General features: G+C 44.0%; 1 protein-coding gene across 6 annotated transcripts in view; it reads left to right on the top strand.

The window, feature by feature from the left end:
- The window catches only part of TMEM150C (transmembrane protein 150C), a 41,577-nt gene extending 23,686 nt beyond the window's left edge, over positions 1-17,891 (top strand). For all 6 annotated transcript variants that reach the window (XM_084626222.1, XM_084626219.1, XM_084626220.1 and 3 more), the window contains 3 exons: positions 6,318-6,445; positions 11,869-12,046; positions 15,311-17,891. In XM_084626222.1, coding sequence (XP_084482348.1) covers positions 6,318-6,445; positions 11,869-12,046; positions 15,311-15,519 — 515 coding nt within the window. In that variant the 3' untranslated portion in view covers positions 15,520-17,891. The remainder of the gene's footprint in view (positions 1-6,317; positions 6,446-11,868; positions 12,047-15,310) is intronic.
- The last annotated feature ends 1,563 nt before the right edge of the window (positions 17,892-19,454 follow it).

Here is a 19,454-nt window from a genome sequence, read left to right as displayed (position 1 = left end):
AGTTCCATAGTCAAGGCTAAGCTGAGTTTTGCACTTAAAGCAGGGATTCAACCATTTTGTTAAATATAAAAAGTACAGCATATCTTCCTCCAAACCCAGGAAATTCAGAGTTCAGGTGACACTTAAATGAAATTCAAACATGTTAAGGATGGAAAGGTATAGTTAGGGCATCCAAACAGCCTTAACTCTGCCTTGGAGTGACATTGTAAAGGTGGTGGTAGGGGGAATCTAATGATTTTAAAAATAGGTTTAACCATGAACACTATAATGCCTTCATCATCATCATATGGTTATTTCATAGTATCACTCCAAGGCAGAGTTAAGGCTTGTGGGTAAATTGCAACATCCAGCTCTACCATGAGCCTCCTATGTGGCCTTGGGCAAGTCACTTCACCTCCCTGTGCCTCAGTAATGTTACTCACCTCCTTTATTAAGAGATCTACTGATGAAAAGCACAATATAACAGCTAAGTATTATTATTACTAATGTACTGTATCCTGAATTAGTGATGCGTGTATTAAGATGGAGTGAAGGTTGAGAGTAGATTTTGAAAGGGGAATGTCTATACACACTGATATTTATGGATATATATTGGACCAGAACCTCAGATAGTATAAATCAGTCTGCCTCCACTGACTTGATAGAACTGCATTATTTTACACTATCTGTGATCCTTGGTCATAACATGTGTATGGGCCTGACACACACAGAGAAAGCTAAATACAATTCTATACCTGCAAGTGCAGTTTCTGCCCTCAAAACCAAATATAACAATATGTATGTGGGAAACTTCTTGTCAGAGTCCAATGTGTTTGACATGAGTACACATCTCCCTGTTGAGCTACTGAAATACTGCCCCACTCCTACAATCAGATCTGTAGACTTTGCACCCACACAAAGCCCCATTAAAGTCCATGGGCTTCTGTGTGGGTGCAGGAGTCTGCCTGTGTGCAGCCGATTTCATGATCTGGTCTTATGTGTATGAGAATGAGTGAATGTTACTTATGCAGTTGTGATGAAAGATCGAACGAACGAACAAGATGTTGAGGCTAAAACCTGCTACATGCCGTCAGCATTTTCTCTTTGAACCTCACCCGGTATTACAATGAAAACTATAGCTATGGAACCCCAAGGCTGGAAACCAACAACAACATGTATTATGATGTCTATGGGCGTTACCCTATCGGGATAAAGCAGAGCTCGTTAGAGCAGGCTGAATGTCTGCTACATTGGATGCTTATGAGGGCTACTTCCAGCTTGTACCATTATTTACCTTAACCACACTGAAGACCTTGCTCTAGGAGAGGACATACTGGAAATTATATAAAATAGTGCAAGTTCAAGGAGGCACAGTATTTAAATATTGCTTTGGTGCTGAGGTTGTTGACCTTTTGTAGGCACAGTAGTGTGCTCTTTTTGTTTTCCTGCATAACTCCCATTAGCATTATTAGGAGTCCCACATGCCTAAAAGGGATTGCTCAATCTAGGTAAAAATTGCTTTTATTTTAAAGGGTTCAAAATGGACCCAGTTTGTTTGTTTATTTTCAAAATAAATTATTGTAATTTTTCATTTACAACTCACACCCCCTCCATCCCCCCCACTGGTTTTAGTAAGTAAAACATTTTGATAAGCATTTCAAAAAAAGTTACCATTTTTAAAATGACAGGTTTCAGAGTAGCAGCCGTGTTAGTCTGTGTTCGCAAAAAGAAAAGGAATACTAGTGGCACCTTAGAGACTAACCAATTTATTTGAGCATCCGATGAAGTGATCTGTAGCTCACGAAAGCTTATGCTCAAATAAATTGGTTAGTCTCTAAGGTGCCACTAGTACTCCTTTTCATTTTTAAAATTTTTCATGGAAATTTTCATTCTTTGAAAAGGCTGTTTTTTTCAGTTAAAAATGCTGACCAGCTCTGTTGCTGATCAGTTCGGAGATGGATGCAGGGAGAAAAAACTACACAACATTAGCAGCAGAATATTCCCCCTGAAACATATTGCCTTTGTCAGTCTATGTCAGATGTCCACTTCAGCCACTGTTCAGGTGCTCAGATTACCTAGCCTTCAGCCTTATTCCCTACAACACACCCCCGGCCATGCAGTAATATTCTCCATAAAATACACTTCCTTTCATGTCCTATTGATCCATTATTGCCAGAATTTTAGGTAGGAGGGCCCTTTGTTCATTCTTGAGGGGAAATTAATGTAATGTTCAATTTTTTTTAATCTGCCTGAACAAAACATGAAGGATCTTGGGATATTCATTTTGGTATATTCATGGAGTCGAGTCCTGGGAATTTTGCCGTTGACTTCAGTGAGGGACAAATTCAGCACTATCTATAGTAATGTGACAGATTGACAGAATTAGCTGGAATATGGACATATAGGGCTTATATTTTCTAAAATGACTAGTGATTGTGGGCGACTTTTTGGGTGTTCTATTTGAGACATCTCAAAGGGGCCTGATTTTTCAGAGGTGAGTGATCAGCATTTTGATCAACAAAATACGTTATGTTTTCCAGCCTTTTTTATAGCCCTATCTGAGCATTCCACGTGACAGCTATGCAGCTGTTTGGTTCTAGATGTGGGCAGGAAATGATTTTTTCATGCTGTAAGCACTTTTGAGATATTGGAAAAAAATTCTGCCCTGAATTGGGATGAAAAATCAAAATCTTGAATTTTGTTGTGACCTGAAAAAAAAAAATGATTTGGGTCAATTGAAACCATTTTGTTTCCATAATTTCATTGTGATTTCAACTATTCTTAAATTTTTACAACAAATGTAATTATCGTACATTTCAAAGTGAAAAGTCAAAACAAAACTGGAATTTCTAATTTAAAATGTTGCAAACAAAATATTTCAACAATTTGAAAACTTTTTTCAGTTTTGTTTTTTGTTGAAAAATCGTCAAAACCAAGCCTTTCCTTCAAACCGTTTTGGTTTGGATGAGTCTATTGAAAAAAGATTAAGAAAATTGCTGACCAGCTCTACTTAGTTTTGAAGTTTACAGTTAATTACCAAAATATTTCCCCTCTTTAAGATCACATCTAGCTGTTTCTGCAAATCCTTTATCATCTATATCTCCCCTCCCGCACACAAACACTCTCTCCCATGATTCTAAGAAATAATTAATGAGATTGGGATTTACTAGTTTTAGCTCAGATATGCTACAAGGTTCACTGCTGCTTTATTATCTTTCATCTGGGGTAGGACCATCTGGTACATGCAAAAATAATGAACATCAGTGCTCAGCAAAGGATACCATCAATATTGTATCTCTCCATTTTGATATGGAGAAGGAACACTTTTTGTTGTTGAGAACATTGCTGTTTCTCTCTTGTTCTGTTGTTGCCCTGTTTTTGAATACTTTTCATCACTGATAAAAACATCAATTGCCGAAATTTTCAAAAGTGTTTTCAAAAGATTTTGGGAGTACTCAAATTTTTGGGTGTCTAATTTGAGACATGTTTACAAGGACCTAATTTTCAGAAAGTACTGAGTGCCCATCTTTGAAAATCTGGCACCTTTAAGATGTCTCAACTGTCATCCAAAAACTGAGGGACCCAAAATCACAAGTCACTTTTGAAAATGTCGGCCCAGCAGATCTTGTTAGTTTGTACCACATGGTTGGATAGTGCCCAATTTGTCTTCCATTGAAATCAGTGGCAAAATCCTAAGGACAGGATCAATGTGTGTATTGAAATTAACATTTTAAGATTCTTTATCTTTTAAACAGATTGATCCAAAACATAATTGAACATTTATGGTCACATCACTTGTGCATGAGCTAGGATTCTCCCTCTCCCATATACTCTGACAATAATGAAGCAACAGCACAGAAAGATGGTTCATTTCACCATATTATTGCCTTGGGGTGCATTGTGAAGATGAAGGTTGTGTAATTTAAGCCCCTATATAGTGGCTGATGCAGCCCTCCAAAATAGACTGACTGATTCACGTTATATTGGAGTTACAAAACAGAAAGTAAATAATTAAGATGAAACGGTCATGCCCATGCATCGACTGGGGGGCTGCTGATGTTGGTATTTTGTCCAGGATGAAACTCCTTAGAGCCCACTTTAAAGAATACATTTTCTCTACATCAAGTCAAACAGATACAATGGAACACTTTCAGGATAATACCTGGTACTGTAATGCTTGGGCAACATGCTGACCTGAAATCCCTGGAAACTGTTCTTTTTCTATGTCTGATCCTGATCCCACTGAAGTCCATGGCAAAACTTTCATTGACTTCAATGGCTTGGGACCAAATCCTGTATGCACCGAGCAGGTCCAGTATGAACATCAGCAGTGTCATCATCCCAACACTGCCCTACCACTATGTCTCAGGCATGATCTGTAAGGACCATGTAGGGTGAGAGTGGAACTTGTGCTGAACAGAGGTGAACAAATCATTCATTTTTTGGTTCGGTGGCTGACCTGAAAAATTGGTTCATTTTGAACCTTAACTTAATGTTTTTAGTTTTTCTCATCAAAATGGAAAAAAAAATAAAATTTTTTTTAAGGTCAAACAAATCAACATTTTCTTAAAATTCCTCCCCTCCAAATTCTTCATTTTTATTTTTTAATGTGGCTGGAACTATTTGCCAGCTTGGCCTGCATTCATTAATATATTCAGTACCCCAGTTCTCATTCTGGATGTCTACTTGATTCTTGGTCTCTCTGCAGAGGCTGCTAGCAAAATTCTACCTGTGAAATGGACAGTGTTCCAGGAGAGCTGGACTGAGATCAGCAGTTCATTTTTACATGACTATTCACCAAGTGGTTATTATTTTGTGTCCCTACTAATGTGGTTTGGTTTTCAACCTGTGACCTAGAGGTGCAGGGCTCTATCTCCTGTCATCTGTCTTGTATCAAAAAATTTGACCTATTATTTAAAAAAAAACAACCAATGCTGAAAGAATATATTTGAATGCACCAAACTAAAGCAATGGAACCTACTTAAGAGAGAAATTCACCTTAGCACAGAGAGCATGAATAAGGTCTTATGCACCACATAAAACCTTAAAATAGGGCTTAAAAGGGACCGTAAGGCAGATCTTGGGTCCTTTGTTGTGGGATGAATTTCATTCCTGATGGATATCTGCTAAAACAGAAGATCTAGTCAAACCATACAGTCGTTATACAACAGGATTGTATGTGCAGTAGGCTGAAGGATATGAGGACATTAAGGTGGATTTTCAAAAGAAACATCAGGGAAATGTGTCCAACTCCCATTGGATTTCATTTGAATTTAGGCACCTCAGTCCCTTAGACTCACATAGTTCCTATTTGGGTTTGTCTAGATGTGTTAATTTTTCTTCTCCATGCCTTGCTGCCAGTCACCATTCCTAGTCCAGGAAGAAGATTCTGTGACTTCTTAAAGCAATCATGTCTCCCTTAGCTCCTTTCCCATTAGGAAACTGACTTCTCGCTTACAAGTGGCAGTTCCCTGCCTTGGTCTGACTGGTACTGATCTGGTTAGGAGTGTGCTGAGAATGACATCGATGATATTGAGCCCTGTATGAAATGCAGTATTAGCTACCTAAAATTCCTTGTGCTATGGGCAAGGAGCATGAAAGACTTAGTCAAGTTCCCACCCACTTGTCCTTGTTTTCCCCCTTGCTGGCAGTCTTCGTAGATGGGCCGAGGATGGAATAGTCGTGAAAGTGACCTGTACTCTCACCTCTCGAGGCTGATCCCTCTAGGTCAGAATTGTGATATGTTGGCAGGGAAGTGAGAAGAAGCTTTCTGTGCTGTCCCTGTTGTGTGCACCACATTTGCAAGGACGCTTTTGAAATGTTTGTTTTATAAAACAATGTGAAGGGAGAGGGCCTGATCCAAATTTTCGATCGGGTCCCTGCTGTGTGCTTCTGGAGGAAGTTATATCATCAAATTGAACTCCTCACAAATGTAGCTAATGGAATAAAACTTCATGCAAATCCTATTATTATCAGTTATGTACATAATGTCCAAACTGTGTCAAATGCTTTCCAGACCAATAATAAAGACACAGTCCTTGTCCAGTACAGTTTCTGTCTAGGTTTTGGACAAGATGCGACAAAAGTGTCAGCAATAAATAATGGGGCAGGGAAGGAAGAGAAGGAATTACCCAAGTTACTTACCGTGCTATTGCATCTTCTGCAATTAAATGCAAGGTGGAATGTTCAAAAGCACTTAGCACTGGCCTACCTCTGCTCTCATGGCCGCTCATGTGAGTTTTACCAGGAGCGGGGTTGAGCGCTTTGGGAAATCCTACCCATCAGGTTTGTGCTGTGTGGGTTTATAACTGTGTCTGGCATTTTGTTTCCTTTTTCAGCACTTGTCGTTGCCGTTCTCCGCTTTATACAGCTGAAGCCAAAGGTGCTAAACCCCTGGCTGAACATCAGCGGACTGATTGCGTTATGCTTGGCCTCGTTTGGAATGACCTTACTTGGCAACTTTCAGGTACCCCACTCCCACTTCCCCCTCCCTCCAGCTTATTGGTAATTAACATGTCATTCTTTTCTGGGTTTCCATGGGCATGTCATGAGGGCTGCATCCATTATCTAGCAGCCCTACCTGCTGTGAGCACAGATCTCTCTGCTCCTGGAGCTGCCCATGGCAGGAGTACGGCTGCTAGAATGGCTGTCCATGCTCTCTGCCTCCTCATACCCTCCTGCCCACTCACTACCTAGGTCTGCCACTGCCTCTTAAATTGCTTCCCTGGTGGCAAAGGGAAGGCGGCAACTGCCGTTAGTAGCACTGATGATTGATTATTTCTAATAAACTTTAAAATTCAATCAAAACTCAAGAGAATTAACCCTCCACTTCCAAGCAGGGTTTGAATCTGTGACACCTGGTTTTCCATCTCCTGGCACCCAACAGCAGCTGGGAGCCTGCCTTACCCCTGGGCAGGCACCGGGCTTGATGGACAAGTGCCTAGGCGTGGGGACTGCACTGGAGGGTGGCCAGCTCTGGGAGCTTGCACACAATTCTATGCTAACAGCAGGCCAGGCTGCCAGCACAGAGCTGCCATGAAGATAGTTGCTTCCTATGATTAGAATATATATTGGTGTTTTACCTCCTGCCTATCCTTAGACTGGCCACAAGAGGGACTTTATATATAAACAGGGAAGGCATTTCCTGCTCCGAGTCATTGCCCTGGCTGTAGTTCTTTCAATTCTCAGTCTGTTCTGTGTGTGTTATTGTTACAAACAAGCTGTCAGCTGTCATTTTGAGACACCACAAGCTTGCTCTAGAGTGGGAATGTGTCCACTGTATTCATGTGTCTGCTTGTTTCCTAGGTGAATATGAAATCTTAGGGGGAGGTTTTCAAAAGTATTTAAAGTCAATGGAGGTTGTGTTCCTAAATCCCCTACGTGTCTTTGAAAATCTCCCCCTGTGGCACTGCTAGCAATGCAGCTCTGACTGGTAACTGCTGCGCAAGCATGAGAAATTACGCTGGGCCAAATTCTCTGCAGGCATAGCTCTATAGAGGTCAGTGGTATCATGACAGCAGAGAATTTGGCATATTAGTTACACTGAACTGGAAGAATATATCAGTTTTCTTTTTTAAAAAAAGAGAGAGAGAGAAAAATTGAAACCAGATCAGTGTGTGACCTGTTGGCAGTAATCATGTGTCTGCTTGTAACATGTTCCACTCTGACTTTTTATTAAGGATGAGCCAATCAGATACTTTAGGCCAGGTCCTCAGCTGGTGTACACCAATTCAGTGTAGCTTCATTGACATCACTGCGCATCTCCCCTGTCTAGCAGCTTGTGGCCTTGGTTTTGCCTGTGGACCCCCAAGTTGTAAGAGCTAGCCCAATGCTTGTCCAGCTGTGTGAAGGGGAAGCTGCGAGAGGTGGGGCTGGCTTTAGGAAACCGAATCTCAAAGTTCTCCTTCCTTCCTTTCCAGTATTTTCTGCTCTAGCGAAGGTCTGGTTCTTTAGAAGCTGTTACAGTAAATTACTCTAGGTTATATATTCTGGTTTAATAAAGCCACACCTTGCTGGTGAACAGCACCCTTTTTTGGTCTTGTGCCAAACCACAACCAAGGCGTGTCAATGTTAGCCCATAAGTACATGCCCTTGCTTCCTTATTGCTTACTGGCAACACCACAAAATATAATAGAGGGCTTGCAATAGTGTCTCTGGACAAGATCCGTTCTCTGGGGGATGTTGAGAGAGAGCGAGAGCGCTTAACACACTAAAAGCTACCAGAGCAAAAGTAACGTGGTCCCTTGTTGGCTCACACCATCGATCTTTATTATATTTCCACCCATCACCATAGTATCTGTATGCCTTCCACATGAAATCAGTAGCCAGATCCTTAGTGGACTGCAGAATCTCTGGCTCTTCTCCCTTTTTAGGGGTAAACACTTTTCTGGGAGCAGACTTTTTATTATTTTAGATTTTATTAATTCCTCCCCTCCCTTTTGTTTGTTTGGTTGCTGAGGGTGTATTGGGAAGAAGAGGGGTCATTGTTATGGTGGAAAGGATTTCTCAAATAGGAAGGTTTCACAGTTTTCCTAGAGGTAGTCAGTCAGGAATTGCCTGGCCTCCTCTGGAGGATTGTTCCATAGCCAGATCCATTTGACAGAGAGTGACTTGTCACCAGCTCTCACATTTTTTGTTCTGGCTTTATGATCTGGGTTGTCTCAGAGGAGCGCAGATATGACGGTTCACAGATGGAAATTCGGTCTCTAATGTAACTCGGGGGCTTGATCCATGAATTGCTTTGGAAATTAGGACCAAAGCCTTAAACTGGCAAGAGAAGCTGACTGGGAGCCAGTGGAGGGACTTGAGCGGAGGGCTGATGTGCTCACGGTGGCCTGAGCTGTGGAGAAGTTGGGCAGTTACATACTGGAGCCTGTGCATTGTCTTCCCATTCAGCTCCAAGTACAGTGAGTTAGTGATCCACCTGGAAGTTAGTGATCCACCTGGAGAGAAAAATGCATGGATCCCTGTGGCCAGGTCTCTGTCTGGCAGGAAGGGATGAGGTTTCCTTGCAAACTGGAGGTGAAAACAGGTGTTTTTAGAAACTGATGTTACCTGGTAATCCAGGCTTCAGGAGGAGTCAACAAGGACAATGTCTGGGCCAGCTCTTCTAAGCGTTTCCCCTTTCAAACCACTGTCACTTCAGCTTGAGACAGCCAGTCTTCATCCAAGAGCTAATTTCTTGTTGATTTTTCTGACATTTTAGTAATAGTGGGGTTGTGTCAGCTGAGAATGAATATAGATAGACAGAGGGAGGGAGAGTGGGGAGGCTGTGCAGCCATGCAAAGGGAAGTGTGTGCTGTGGAAATGGTCCCAGATAGGCTAATATCGAAGGCAGCTGAGGTCTGAGGTCAGGCCACAGATTCCCCATTGCACATGGATCTTGTACCCCATGCAACCAGCGCAGAGGGGCTGTTGCTGCTGTTCCAGTTCATAGGCTGGAGTAACAACACAGACTTTGAGGCCAGAAGGGACCATCATGATCATGTAGTCAGGCCTCCTGCACATCGCAGGCCACAGAACCTCACCCTCCCACTCCTGAAATAGACCCCTAACCTCTGGCTGAGTTACTGACGTCCTCACATCATGGTTTAAAGACTTCAAGTTACAGAGACTCCACCATTTACACTATTTTAAACCTGCAAGCATAGGCGGCGAGTTCTATGGGCCCCTTGTGCCTGGGCACCAGGAATATTCTGGGCCCAGCTCCAGCAATGTTTGAGGCCGGGTGTCTCCCTCGGCCCTGCCTTCTGCCCCCTGGCGCTCCCCACCGCACATCCCCGGGTGATTTAAAACAGGCCCCCACCCACCACCAGCAGTGCAGCAGAGCTGAGCAGCTTCCTGCCTGCTCACTCCACATGGCTGCCGGCCCCTGGGCAGGGTGGGTCGGGTCTGTGTCTATGCGCGCTGCTTCTGCTCCAAACACCCCTGTGGCCAAAAGGAAGCTGCGGGGGCAGTACCTGGGAGTAGCAGTGCAGGGAGGCCCCCTGGCCCCCCCCGCGTAGGAGCCCCAGGTAAGCGCCGCACCCCCTCCCTCCCAGATTCTGCACCCCAGCCCAGAGCCTGCACCCAAACTCGGGCCAGAGCCTGCACCCCTCACCCCCTCCTGCACTCTCTGCCCCAACCTGGAGCCTGCACCCAGCACCCAAACTCCATCCCAGAGCCTGCACCCCAGACCTCCTCCCCCATCCAAACTCCCTCCCAGAGCCTTAGGCAGGTTTCGAGGGGTGGGCTCTGGGCGTTCTGGGCACCACCAAAATTTCTACAAACCTGCTGCCCCTGCCTACACGTGACTCGTGCCCCATGCTGCAGAGGAAGGCAAAACCGCCCCAGTATCTCTGCCAATCTTACCTGGAGGGAAATTTCTTCCCGACCCCAAATATGCTGATCAGTTAGACCCCTAGCATGTGGGTGAGACCCACCAGCCAGACACATAGGAAAGAATTCTCTGTAATAACTCAGCCCTCCCCATCGAGCGTCCCATCTCCGGCCATTGGAAATATTTGTTACTAGCAGATGTCTTTATAGGCAGTCTCATCATACCATCCTCTCTACACACTTAGCAAACTCAGTCTTGGGAAACCAGTTAGGTTTTTTTGCCCCTCTGCTCCCCTTGGAAGACCGTTCCAGAACTTCAGTCCTTTGCCTAATTTCAAGTCTAAACTCATCGCTGGCCTAGCGGCAGCCCCACTCCCTGCCCCTGGGCTAGGGGTGGATGGATGGCTTTCAGCTCCCTGCACTCCACTTACATGGAGCCCTGTAACACTCAGGCGTTCTGTGGGTGGAGTGAATTTCACTAGCTGTGTCAAGGACAAGCTGGAAAACTGAAAGACAAGACCAAGTGAATCTATTATTTATACTGGCTTCCAAAGTGTGCAAGGTGCTTAAACAAAGGGTCTGGCCCCTGCCTTTTTGAACAAAAGCCACAATTCTGTATGTATCATTTTGCCTTCAGAGTCTGAATCAGACGGGGTCATGGTCCCAAATCACTTCCGGTGAGCCTCCATTGACTTCACTGACAAAGGGTGGATTTGACTTGCTCTGATCATGGTGAAGTAGCAGCAGATACTCCCAACAGGGTTGCTTTTTACTAGGTGAATTCTTATTTATAGATAAAATCTGAGATTTTCAAAGCTTCTGAGACAAATTGGACACACCTCTCCTTTTGATTGGAATGGGAATTGTGTGTCCAAATCCCCTAGGTGGCTTTGAGAATCTCACCCAAAAAGCTTCACTTTGTCAGAATCCAAGCCAGGCTTGTGGTGCCTTTGTCTGGCTTGTTACTTCCCAGGTGACTTGGCCTCCCCTAAATTAAGTCACTGTGACTGGGTAGCTAATTTGTATCTGTGGTCCCAGTCCTGCAAGCTCAGGCAAGAGGATGCCTGTGTCCCAATGGAACCCCTTTGAAGTCAGTGGGGCTCCATCTGCATGGAGCTCATTCATTGCAGGACTGGGCCCGTGAGCATCAGTGTTCATGTCCACAGAACAGCACCGACCAAGGCGCAAAGAATTGTCCCAGCATGCACTGGCCACGGTGGAGAACCAGCAAAGGATTTTCTGCAGGAAAAATCTCGTTTGGTTTTTCCGGCGGCCTTGCCAGAGAGCTGGCGGGGATGTTTGCAGGACATCACTTTGTCTACTGCTCTTTGGTTTGGGAGGAAATTCTGCTTGCAGCAGCAGCTAGGCTGTAAACAGCTGGACCTCCCAGACACCTATGTTGCAACTGAGTAGGAAGGCAGCATTGGCTGTGTATTTTGCAACCAAGTGATTCTTCTTTAATATGACACCCCTCCTTCCGCCTTCCCGAAAGTAGGATCACACTGAGGAATTGTATAGATGTTTTTTCTTTGGGGTGTATCAAAGAAATCACAAGTTCCTTTTTCTTTGTAGCTCTCCAGCGACGAAGAAATCCATAATGTCGGCACCTCCCTGACGTTCGGTTTTGGGACCCTGGCCTGCTGGATTCAGGCTGCCTTGACACTCAAAATAAACCTAAAGAATGAAGGAAGAAAAGCTGGGATTCCACGAGTTGTCTTGTCAGCCACTATAACCCTGTGTGTAGTCCTTTGTATCCTTTCGCCTTGCTTGCTGGACCTGCAGGCAGCTAGAATAACATGCCTGCTTATCATGAAAGGAGGGGATTTAAAAAGTAATGTATGGTATAAAACTGCTTTCCCCCTTTATAGCACTATCTGTCCTGGGAGCGCAAAACATTTATGGCCACTAACAAATTTAGTCTCACGCTTACCTCCTGGTTAGGTTAATATTGTTATCCCTGTTTTACAGGCGAGGGTACTGAGACACGGAGAGATCATGACTTGTCCTAGCTTATTTGTGCAGGAGCACTCTGCGGCAGGCCAAGGAAGAGAGCCCTCATCACCTGTGTCCCTGTCCTGTACCCATACCACAAACCCGTCCTCCCTAATCACTTGGATTTGACTAACAAAGGAGTGAAGAAGTTACCGCTTTGGGGCTGGTCTTCAGTTCTCCCGCTGTGCCTTGCTTGCCCTCTAGTCGGGACTGTGCGGTTGGCAAATTCTGACACCTGTGTCCATTGTGATAGAATTTACATGTGCAGAGCCCACCTCCCCCGTGACTTTAATTCTGTTACCTGCACGTGTTAGTCTCTGCCATTTGCATGTGTGGGTGATAGTGCTGGGAGCACATACACAGGTGTTTGTGCAGGCTTTTTGAAAATCAGGCCCACGGGACACCTGAGGGCTATTTCTGGGTCTGCACCTGACCTACTGTGTGACCTGGGCTGGTCACTGAGTTGGTCTGTGTCTCAGACTTCCCAGCTGTTCGAAGGAAGAGAACAATGCTTACCCCCATTGAGACCTCTAGCTGGAAAATGCTGTAGAAATGCTAAGTAGTGTTGTTGTTAATGGACATGGGGCCCAGTTCTATTTTAACTTAGTTCAGCATCAGATGCATTGTGATGGGCACTTTATAGAACTGTTATTTATCTCTCACTATAGTAGTGGATGTAACAGGAGAGAATTGCCTTTTGTCATCATCACATTCCTGTCAAGAAACAAAGCCAAGAAAAGCTATCACTTCTGAAAGTTTCCATGAGGTCTCTTTACACAAACATTTAAATTCTCATCATTCACTGTGGTTGTCAGCAGTGGGTTTAAAACTCCTTCTATATCATTTCAGAGGTTATTATACCATAGAACAATACCTGAATCCCAATTAATAAAGCAATATGACTAAATTGCTATTACACCATTGGACATATTGGCAACTCTTGTGTAGGGCCATGAAATGTTTTAGGAGAAAATCTTGGGAAAACAAAAGGAGCCAAGCTTCTTAAGATCAGAAGTGTTTTGAAGGTTTATTTGGGTAAAAGTTTCAAAAAGCACCTAATTCCCATTTTCAGAATGGGATTTATGCTCCAAGTGACTTAGGCACTTTTGAAAATTTCACCTGATGTCAGGAAATACACCAGTCTGATGTAAACATATAGAGTCCTCCCCTGTTTCTAGCTACAAAAGTTTATTGGTTCCAGAGAGGTTTATCTCATGATTTTGCTTTATGTATCACAAATAATTTGCCAGGTCTGTACCCTTGCATGCTTTTCTTTGCCAGCAACTTCCGTTCCAGAAAGGTTGGTGTAAGATTCTGCACAAAGAGCTGCAGCAAGTTGGGTCTGGAAAAAGTACATCATCTTGAGAAGTTTAGGAAAGGTTGCTGTAGCTGGAAATCCAGCGAGCCAGTGTTCAGTCCTTCTCTTTATCTCTAAAGAAGCTCACAAACTAACGTGCTGAATGTTACCAGCAAAATCCTATCATCTCAGTGCCCTGGTGTCTGGTTACTTCACCACACGTGATATTCACCCTGTGCAGAGGGCCACAACACCAGGCCTATCTAACACTGAAGTCCCATAGAAATTCTCCAAATAGGCCTTACGTGAGGTAGAACCCTTGAGCTGGCCCTTTGCATGGGGTGAATTTCACCCTTAGGCACAACCTGAGAACAACCCTGAAAATGTGGAGGAAATAGGAGACCGTTAGAGCCAAATTCAGCCATAAGGTCACAACACCCATTCACCGCAATGGGGACTGGGACTGCTTTCGCTATGGCTGAATATGGCCCAAAGGAGCAGATTCTAATGGCCTGTTTTGTGATAAATCCAACCCTGAGCATGAAGCTATGTGGGAGGCTGTTCGTTTTTTTAGCTGTAAATGTGTGTGACCCTTTCTTCTCAGAGTGCAGGTTAAACAACAATCTTCTAGAAAAGGTAGGCAGATAAGCAGGTCCTATAACAAAGTCAAAGGTCACATCTACACTGTTGAGGGACCCAGTTACAGTGTGGAGGTCCCCCAGCTTGGTCAGGTCTTGGACTTTGCAGGGCTGGGACATGGTTAAAACAAGACTCAGCTCCTTCCTGCAGTCCAAGTGTTTTAACCAGTTAGGGAAGTTTGTGTTGGAACCGGGTCCCCAGCATGGTCGTTTTAATACTGTAGATAAGACAAAAGAATAACAGTGGAGCATGAGGTCAGTGTTGGTTAAATGCCAGCAGCGTGCTCAGCACAGCATGAGATACAAAGACACAGTCCCTGTCCTAAGGCGTTGAGTCCAAATAGGCATTCAACGGAAAAAGCCTTAGGAGACTCGGAGGAAGGTTTGATCTCAAACTGTGGTGTTTCTTCTTCAGTATATTGGGCGAGTGATGGTATTTTTACAGGTGTAGGTCAGTGTTTCTAGGCTTCCCAAAAAAGGTTGGTTTTGCAGAGGATCTGGAAAGGGTGGTAGGAGTAATAAGTGGGTTTAACCTTAGCCCAGAATGGGACTGAGCCTGCTCCCACTGAGAGGCAGCATGGTCTGCGGCTAGGGCACGGAACTAGGACACAAAACTGGGTTCTGTTCTCAGCTCTGCCACTGCGTGGCTGTTTGGCCTTGAGCAAGTCACTTCACCTCTCTGTGCCCTTTTCATCATGGGAATGATATTTCCCCTTCTTTGTCAAATGCTTTGAGATGTACAGGTGAACAGTGTGGTGCAAGAGCTAAGCACAATTTTGTGGAAATAAAAGCATGTTCATTAGCCACATGAAAGTGTTGCCACATGTGACAGGCTTGCAAATGTCCCTGGTTTGTCCAGTTTCCTGCTGAATTAGATTGTTGACATTCACCCTGTCCCTGATTTTCTATTAAATACCATTTTTAATTGCATGTTGGTTGCCACTGTCCAGTGGATTATATTTAAGTGTAAAAGGAAGGCAAGATGTTATCACCTCACAGATTTGAAAAACAACCCACAGCGGCTCTATCTGCTCTCATCCAGGACTAAGGCTGCTCAGACATGTTCTCCTTGACAGCTCTTCTCCAGACTTTATCCTGATGGCACAGGGGATCCATATGCACGCAGCCAGGATCCAGTGGGGCTTGGTGATGTGCTTCCTCTGCTACTTTGGCACCTTCGCCGTGGAGTTCAGACACTACAGATTTGAGATCATTTGTTCTGAGTACCAGGAAAACTTTCTGAGCTTTTCCGAAAGCCCGTCTGAAGCATCCGAGTATCAAACAGATCAGGTGTAACCCTGCCCTCGTTACATGGCAGGTGGGCTTGAATGGTCACGAGATTTAACCCATGACCTCATTACATTTTTTTTTGACAAGTTCATTTTCCATGTACAGTCACAGATGTATTGCCAAAGGGCTCTGAGGGCAGCTGTTTAAGAGCAGAGCAAAAACGCAAGGATCTTTCTGACCAAATCTGAAAACACCAATGTATTTGTAAAGAAAGGCCGATTACTAAGTTTGTGCTAGAGAGGTCTCTCTCCTTAACCCCTGTCCCATTCATCTTAGAAATATCCTAATCCTCACAAGGCCACTGTCAGGTAGGTCGTATTATCCCCATTATACGGCTGGGGAGATGACTTCTCCAGGGTGACAGGTCAGTCAGGGTTAGTAGTCAGGCGTTGCTGGCTCCTACTCCTGCAATCAGACCACTAGACTGCACTTGTCTCAGGTTTCAACTGGTTTTTATTGCCTTGTTGTTGGACAAGGGTAACTTGATTGTGAAGTGAGGAAGAATTACCAGCTGGTTTCATGGCAACTGGACTTAGAATCAATCAGTGGAAGAAGAGAGCACAAACATACTGGCCCTTGCTTAAGAATAGGCAAACCGGTAAAGGTGAGGCCTGGTTTAGGAAAAACTAGACAACTAAAAAGACAATGAAGCAGACAGTGTTCGGCAGCAGATGCCCACCTTGTTGTGGGACTGAGGCAGCCCACCTGCACCAAAGCGAATTTAGAAAACGCATCCCAACGCAGCATGGGTGGGGCTGGGCTACATCTCAATGTGGTATGGTCTGAGCAGCTGTGACCCACGTGAACAAACAGCACTAGGTCAAAATGTGAACATTTCTTCTGCCCAGCAGGGACCAAGAGGGTGTTTTTTTTATTTGTAGTGCTTCCATAAAATACTGTGTATAATATTTAGAAAGCTGCTTTTCTCACTATTTCTCACTGACAAGGAGAACCTTGTCTGAACTTAGTCTGAGTGAAGATTCTGGCTCATGTATGATCAGAACATCATAAATTCAGGCAGATTTTACTGGATGTAGGTTTATTTTACTGCTTATACACTAATGGTGAAATTCACCCTTTGCAGAGGCCTTTGCCTCAACTTACCTACTTATGTGCCTAATTCAGCAATGGACTCTGATTGGTTGGATCCCTGCAGAGCCCCCTTGAAGCTAATGGCAGCTGGAATCCACCTGTACAAACTTCATTGAAGGATCAGGGTCCTCAGGCTTAAGTGTGACTTAAATGGTGGACTGGCCTAGCTCTGGCCCTCTGCATGGGGCTGAATTCACCTTAAAAGTTCAGGATAGTAAAGAAATAGCTACAGGCAGAGCTGGCTTGACAAAAACCCCAGCAGAACTCAGATGAGCTTTCATTCCATTCATAAAGGGGACGGAGCTAAACTACCAATGATCTTGGTTCAATGGCCAAAACTAGGAGACTTTTCATAATGTAAAATAAATACAGCTCAAATTATAGAGCAGGTTGAAAATCCAACATTTCCAAATCAGAATGGTTTGGTTTTGGGGAGTTTAGTTTTTTGAGGGAAAAGTCTAGATTTTCTGCAGGAAGGACACGCTCAGTGAACAATTTCATTTTGACAAAAAAACCAATTTTCCACTGAAAAACAGTTTTGATGGAAAATTTTCAACCAGCCCTATGAAATCGATTATTTTGAGGCAAATTCTAGACTTGGTTACCCTGGTGTAATTCCAGAGTAACTCCACTGAATGGAGAGTCTACATCTGGTTGCAGAATTTGGGCCGTTAGTAATTATCTAAGAATAAGAAAAAGTTAGTGGGACACTTCCAGCGAAGGGAACGTGTGGGTGTTGGTCATTAAAATGAAGTAGTGGTGGGTTTACCACCCATTAGCAGAAGACTCAAAATAACAAAGCCAATCCACATATCTTTTTCTTTTCTTCACTGCCAAGGGAAGGTGAGACTGGTAGGAACACACATAAATGGAGAATCTCACACATGTGCATATTGAGCAGAGAGTAGTAAGCTTTTGTTTAAAAAGTGTTTACTGTAAATAGGCCACTGTGACTTTTTAAAAATCAAATAATGCTTTTGTTTTATCATTTTATATTTTGAAATTTTATCAAAGAAAAAAAATGAAGTTTGTGAATTTTTTCCACTAACAATATGCAATCCAAGCTGAGTTTCAGGCTTTTGGTGATGTACTGTACATTTCTTAAAGTATTTCTAATGGTACATTTCAGTACAGCTGAACAATAACTAATGTACACTGAAACATGATCACTGAATAAACTTTTATGGAAAGAATGAGTTTTATTCCCCCCCCCCATATACACAGTTTCATTATGACAAATGGAACAAGATGTGAGCAGATACTCACTTTGCATTGAAATACAATGGTACACATCAACTTTACCTAAATCCAATGCCCAGTCAGTCATGCAGATACGGCTGTAGCAGTAAGGATTGTGAATCTGGTACATTTCTGCAGTGTGCTTGGTTTAGGGCGAAGATCACTCTAAGTAGTGGGTCACAGCTGTATTCAGATTAGCTGGGTCTCTCTCTCTCTCTCTTAAAACTGGGCAGCTACTTCCCTAAGGACCTGCCATCCCCGTTTAAAAGGGATGTGCTGTCAAGATGCATTTTATTTTTTTGCAGAGACCATCTCTGTGTTACTAGTACCACTGACCTGCCACAGCACTTTACAAATGTACTTGAGCATTTATAACGTTGACTTAATCTTGGCATTCTGTTTAAGGCCCAGTCCTGCTATTGGCTCTGTTAGCGCAGAGCCTGTGGAAATCCTCTTACCTGGACATAATGGGCCCTCCGTGCCCAACTGAATGCAGGCTCAGGGCCCACGTTGGGGTAGTACAACAGGTGAGCCTGTTTTACTTTCTAGTTCTCAGGCACAGTATTGCCAAACTCACACATTCAAAAATCATGATTAACTTAAAAACGAGATTTAAAAATAATCGGGGGTTGGATTAGAAGGAGCATCGTAATCTACACACAAACGCTTCCTAGAGTTACACATGGGAAATACTGGTACGAAAGCTGGTGAAATGCACCTTCTCATCCCAACATGCGACCCTAGGATCTTCACTTTCCCTCCCCCTCCTGGCTTCAGGGGCTGTAGTAACAGTACCATCAGGGCGATAAGTTTACACCTCTCCCCTCCAATCATAACCTGACCCTACACAGCTTCCCCTTGGTTTCTTTGCTGATGAATGCGTCTCACAGGGAAGGAAGGCTGTCTTCTACGCACCCATGAATGCTTAGAAGACTCCAGGAACTGATCCCTATCTGGTACATTCTGGGAAAGAGCAAGTCCGTTCCACCTCCAGGTACCTATTCTTTCCAGGAGCTGCTTTGGCTCAGTGGGTCCCCATGAGAGGCAGTAGAGAGTGAATAGCTGCTTTCTGTACTTCTCTGATGGCAGAACATGGCACCTTTTCCCTTCTCTGTAGGGGGCACATCCTGGTAGAATCAAATACCCCCACCACTGGGAAGACTAAACCTCCACTGCTGTGGCTCGTGGTATTAGAATTGTCTCTCTCTCTCCCCTGCAGGGGGCAGCCCCCACACGGACTAGGTGGAGACACGTTCTTCGATCCTAGTCAGGCAGAAAGGATCCTGGACAAGGTGGAATCTGTGAATTATACAGATTCGCTATGAAAAAAATTCCTTCCTTCCTTCCTGTTCTGCTCATGAATTTGGGTGCACGGGCTGTTAGGACGACCTGGGCAGAAGTAAGGATTTCTGGGTCCTTTTGTCATACCATGTTTAAGTAGATAAAGTTGTAAAACTTGACATGTTTCAAACCATTAGCCAAAAAAACGGAAGCAGTCCGGTTGTGCCGGTAAAACATGCACGGTGAGGGACAAAGACAAGCACATGTCCAAATATGCAGTAGCATCCATCGCTACCTTTTCTGCACAAGCAAGAGAGGCTGGGGTTTGT

The sequence above is a fragment of the Lepidochelys olivacea genome (assembly GCF_965140295.1).
Source record: "Lepidochelys olivacea isolate rLepOli2 genome assembly, chromosome: 4".
In the NCBI taxonomy this organism is placed as follows: Eukaryota; Metazoa; Chordata; order Testudines; family Cheloniidae; genus Lepidochelys; species Lepidochelys olivacea.
The sequence above is the reverse complement of the archived record's forward strand: the minus strand, read 5'-3'. Positions and strand labels throughout refer to the sequence as shown.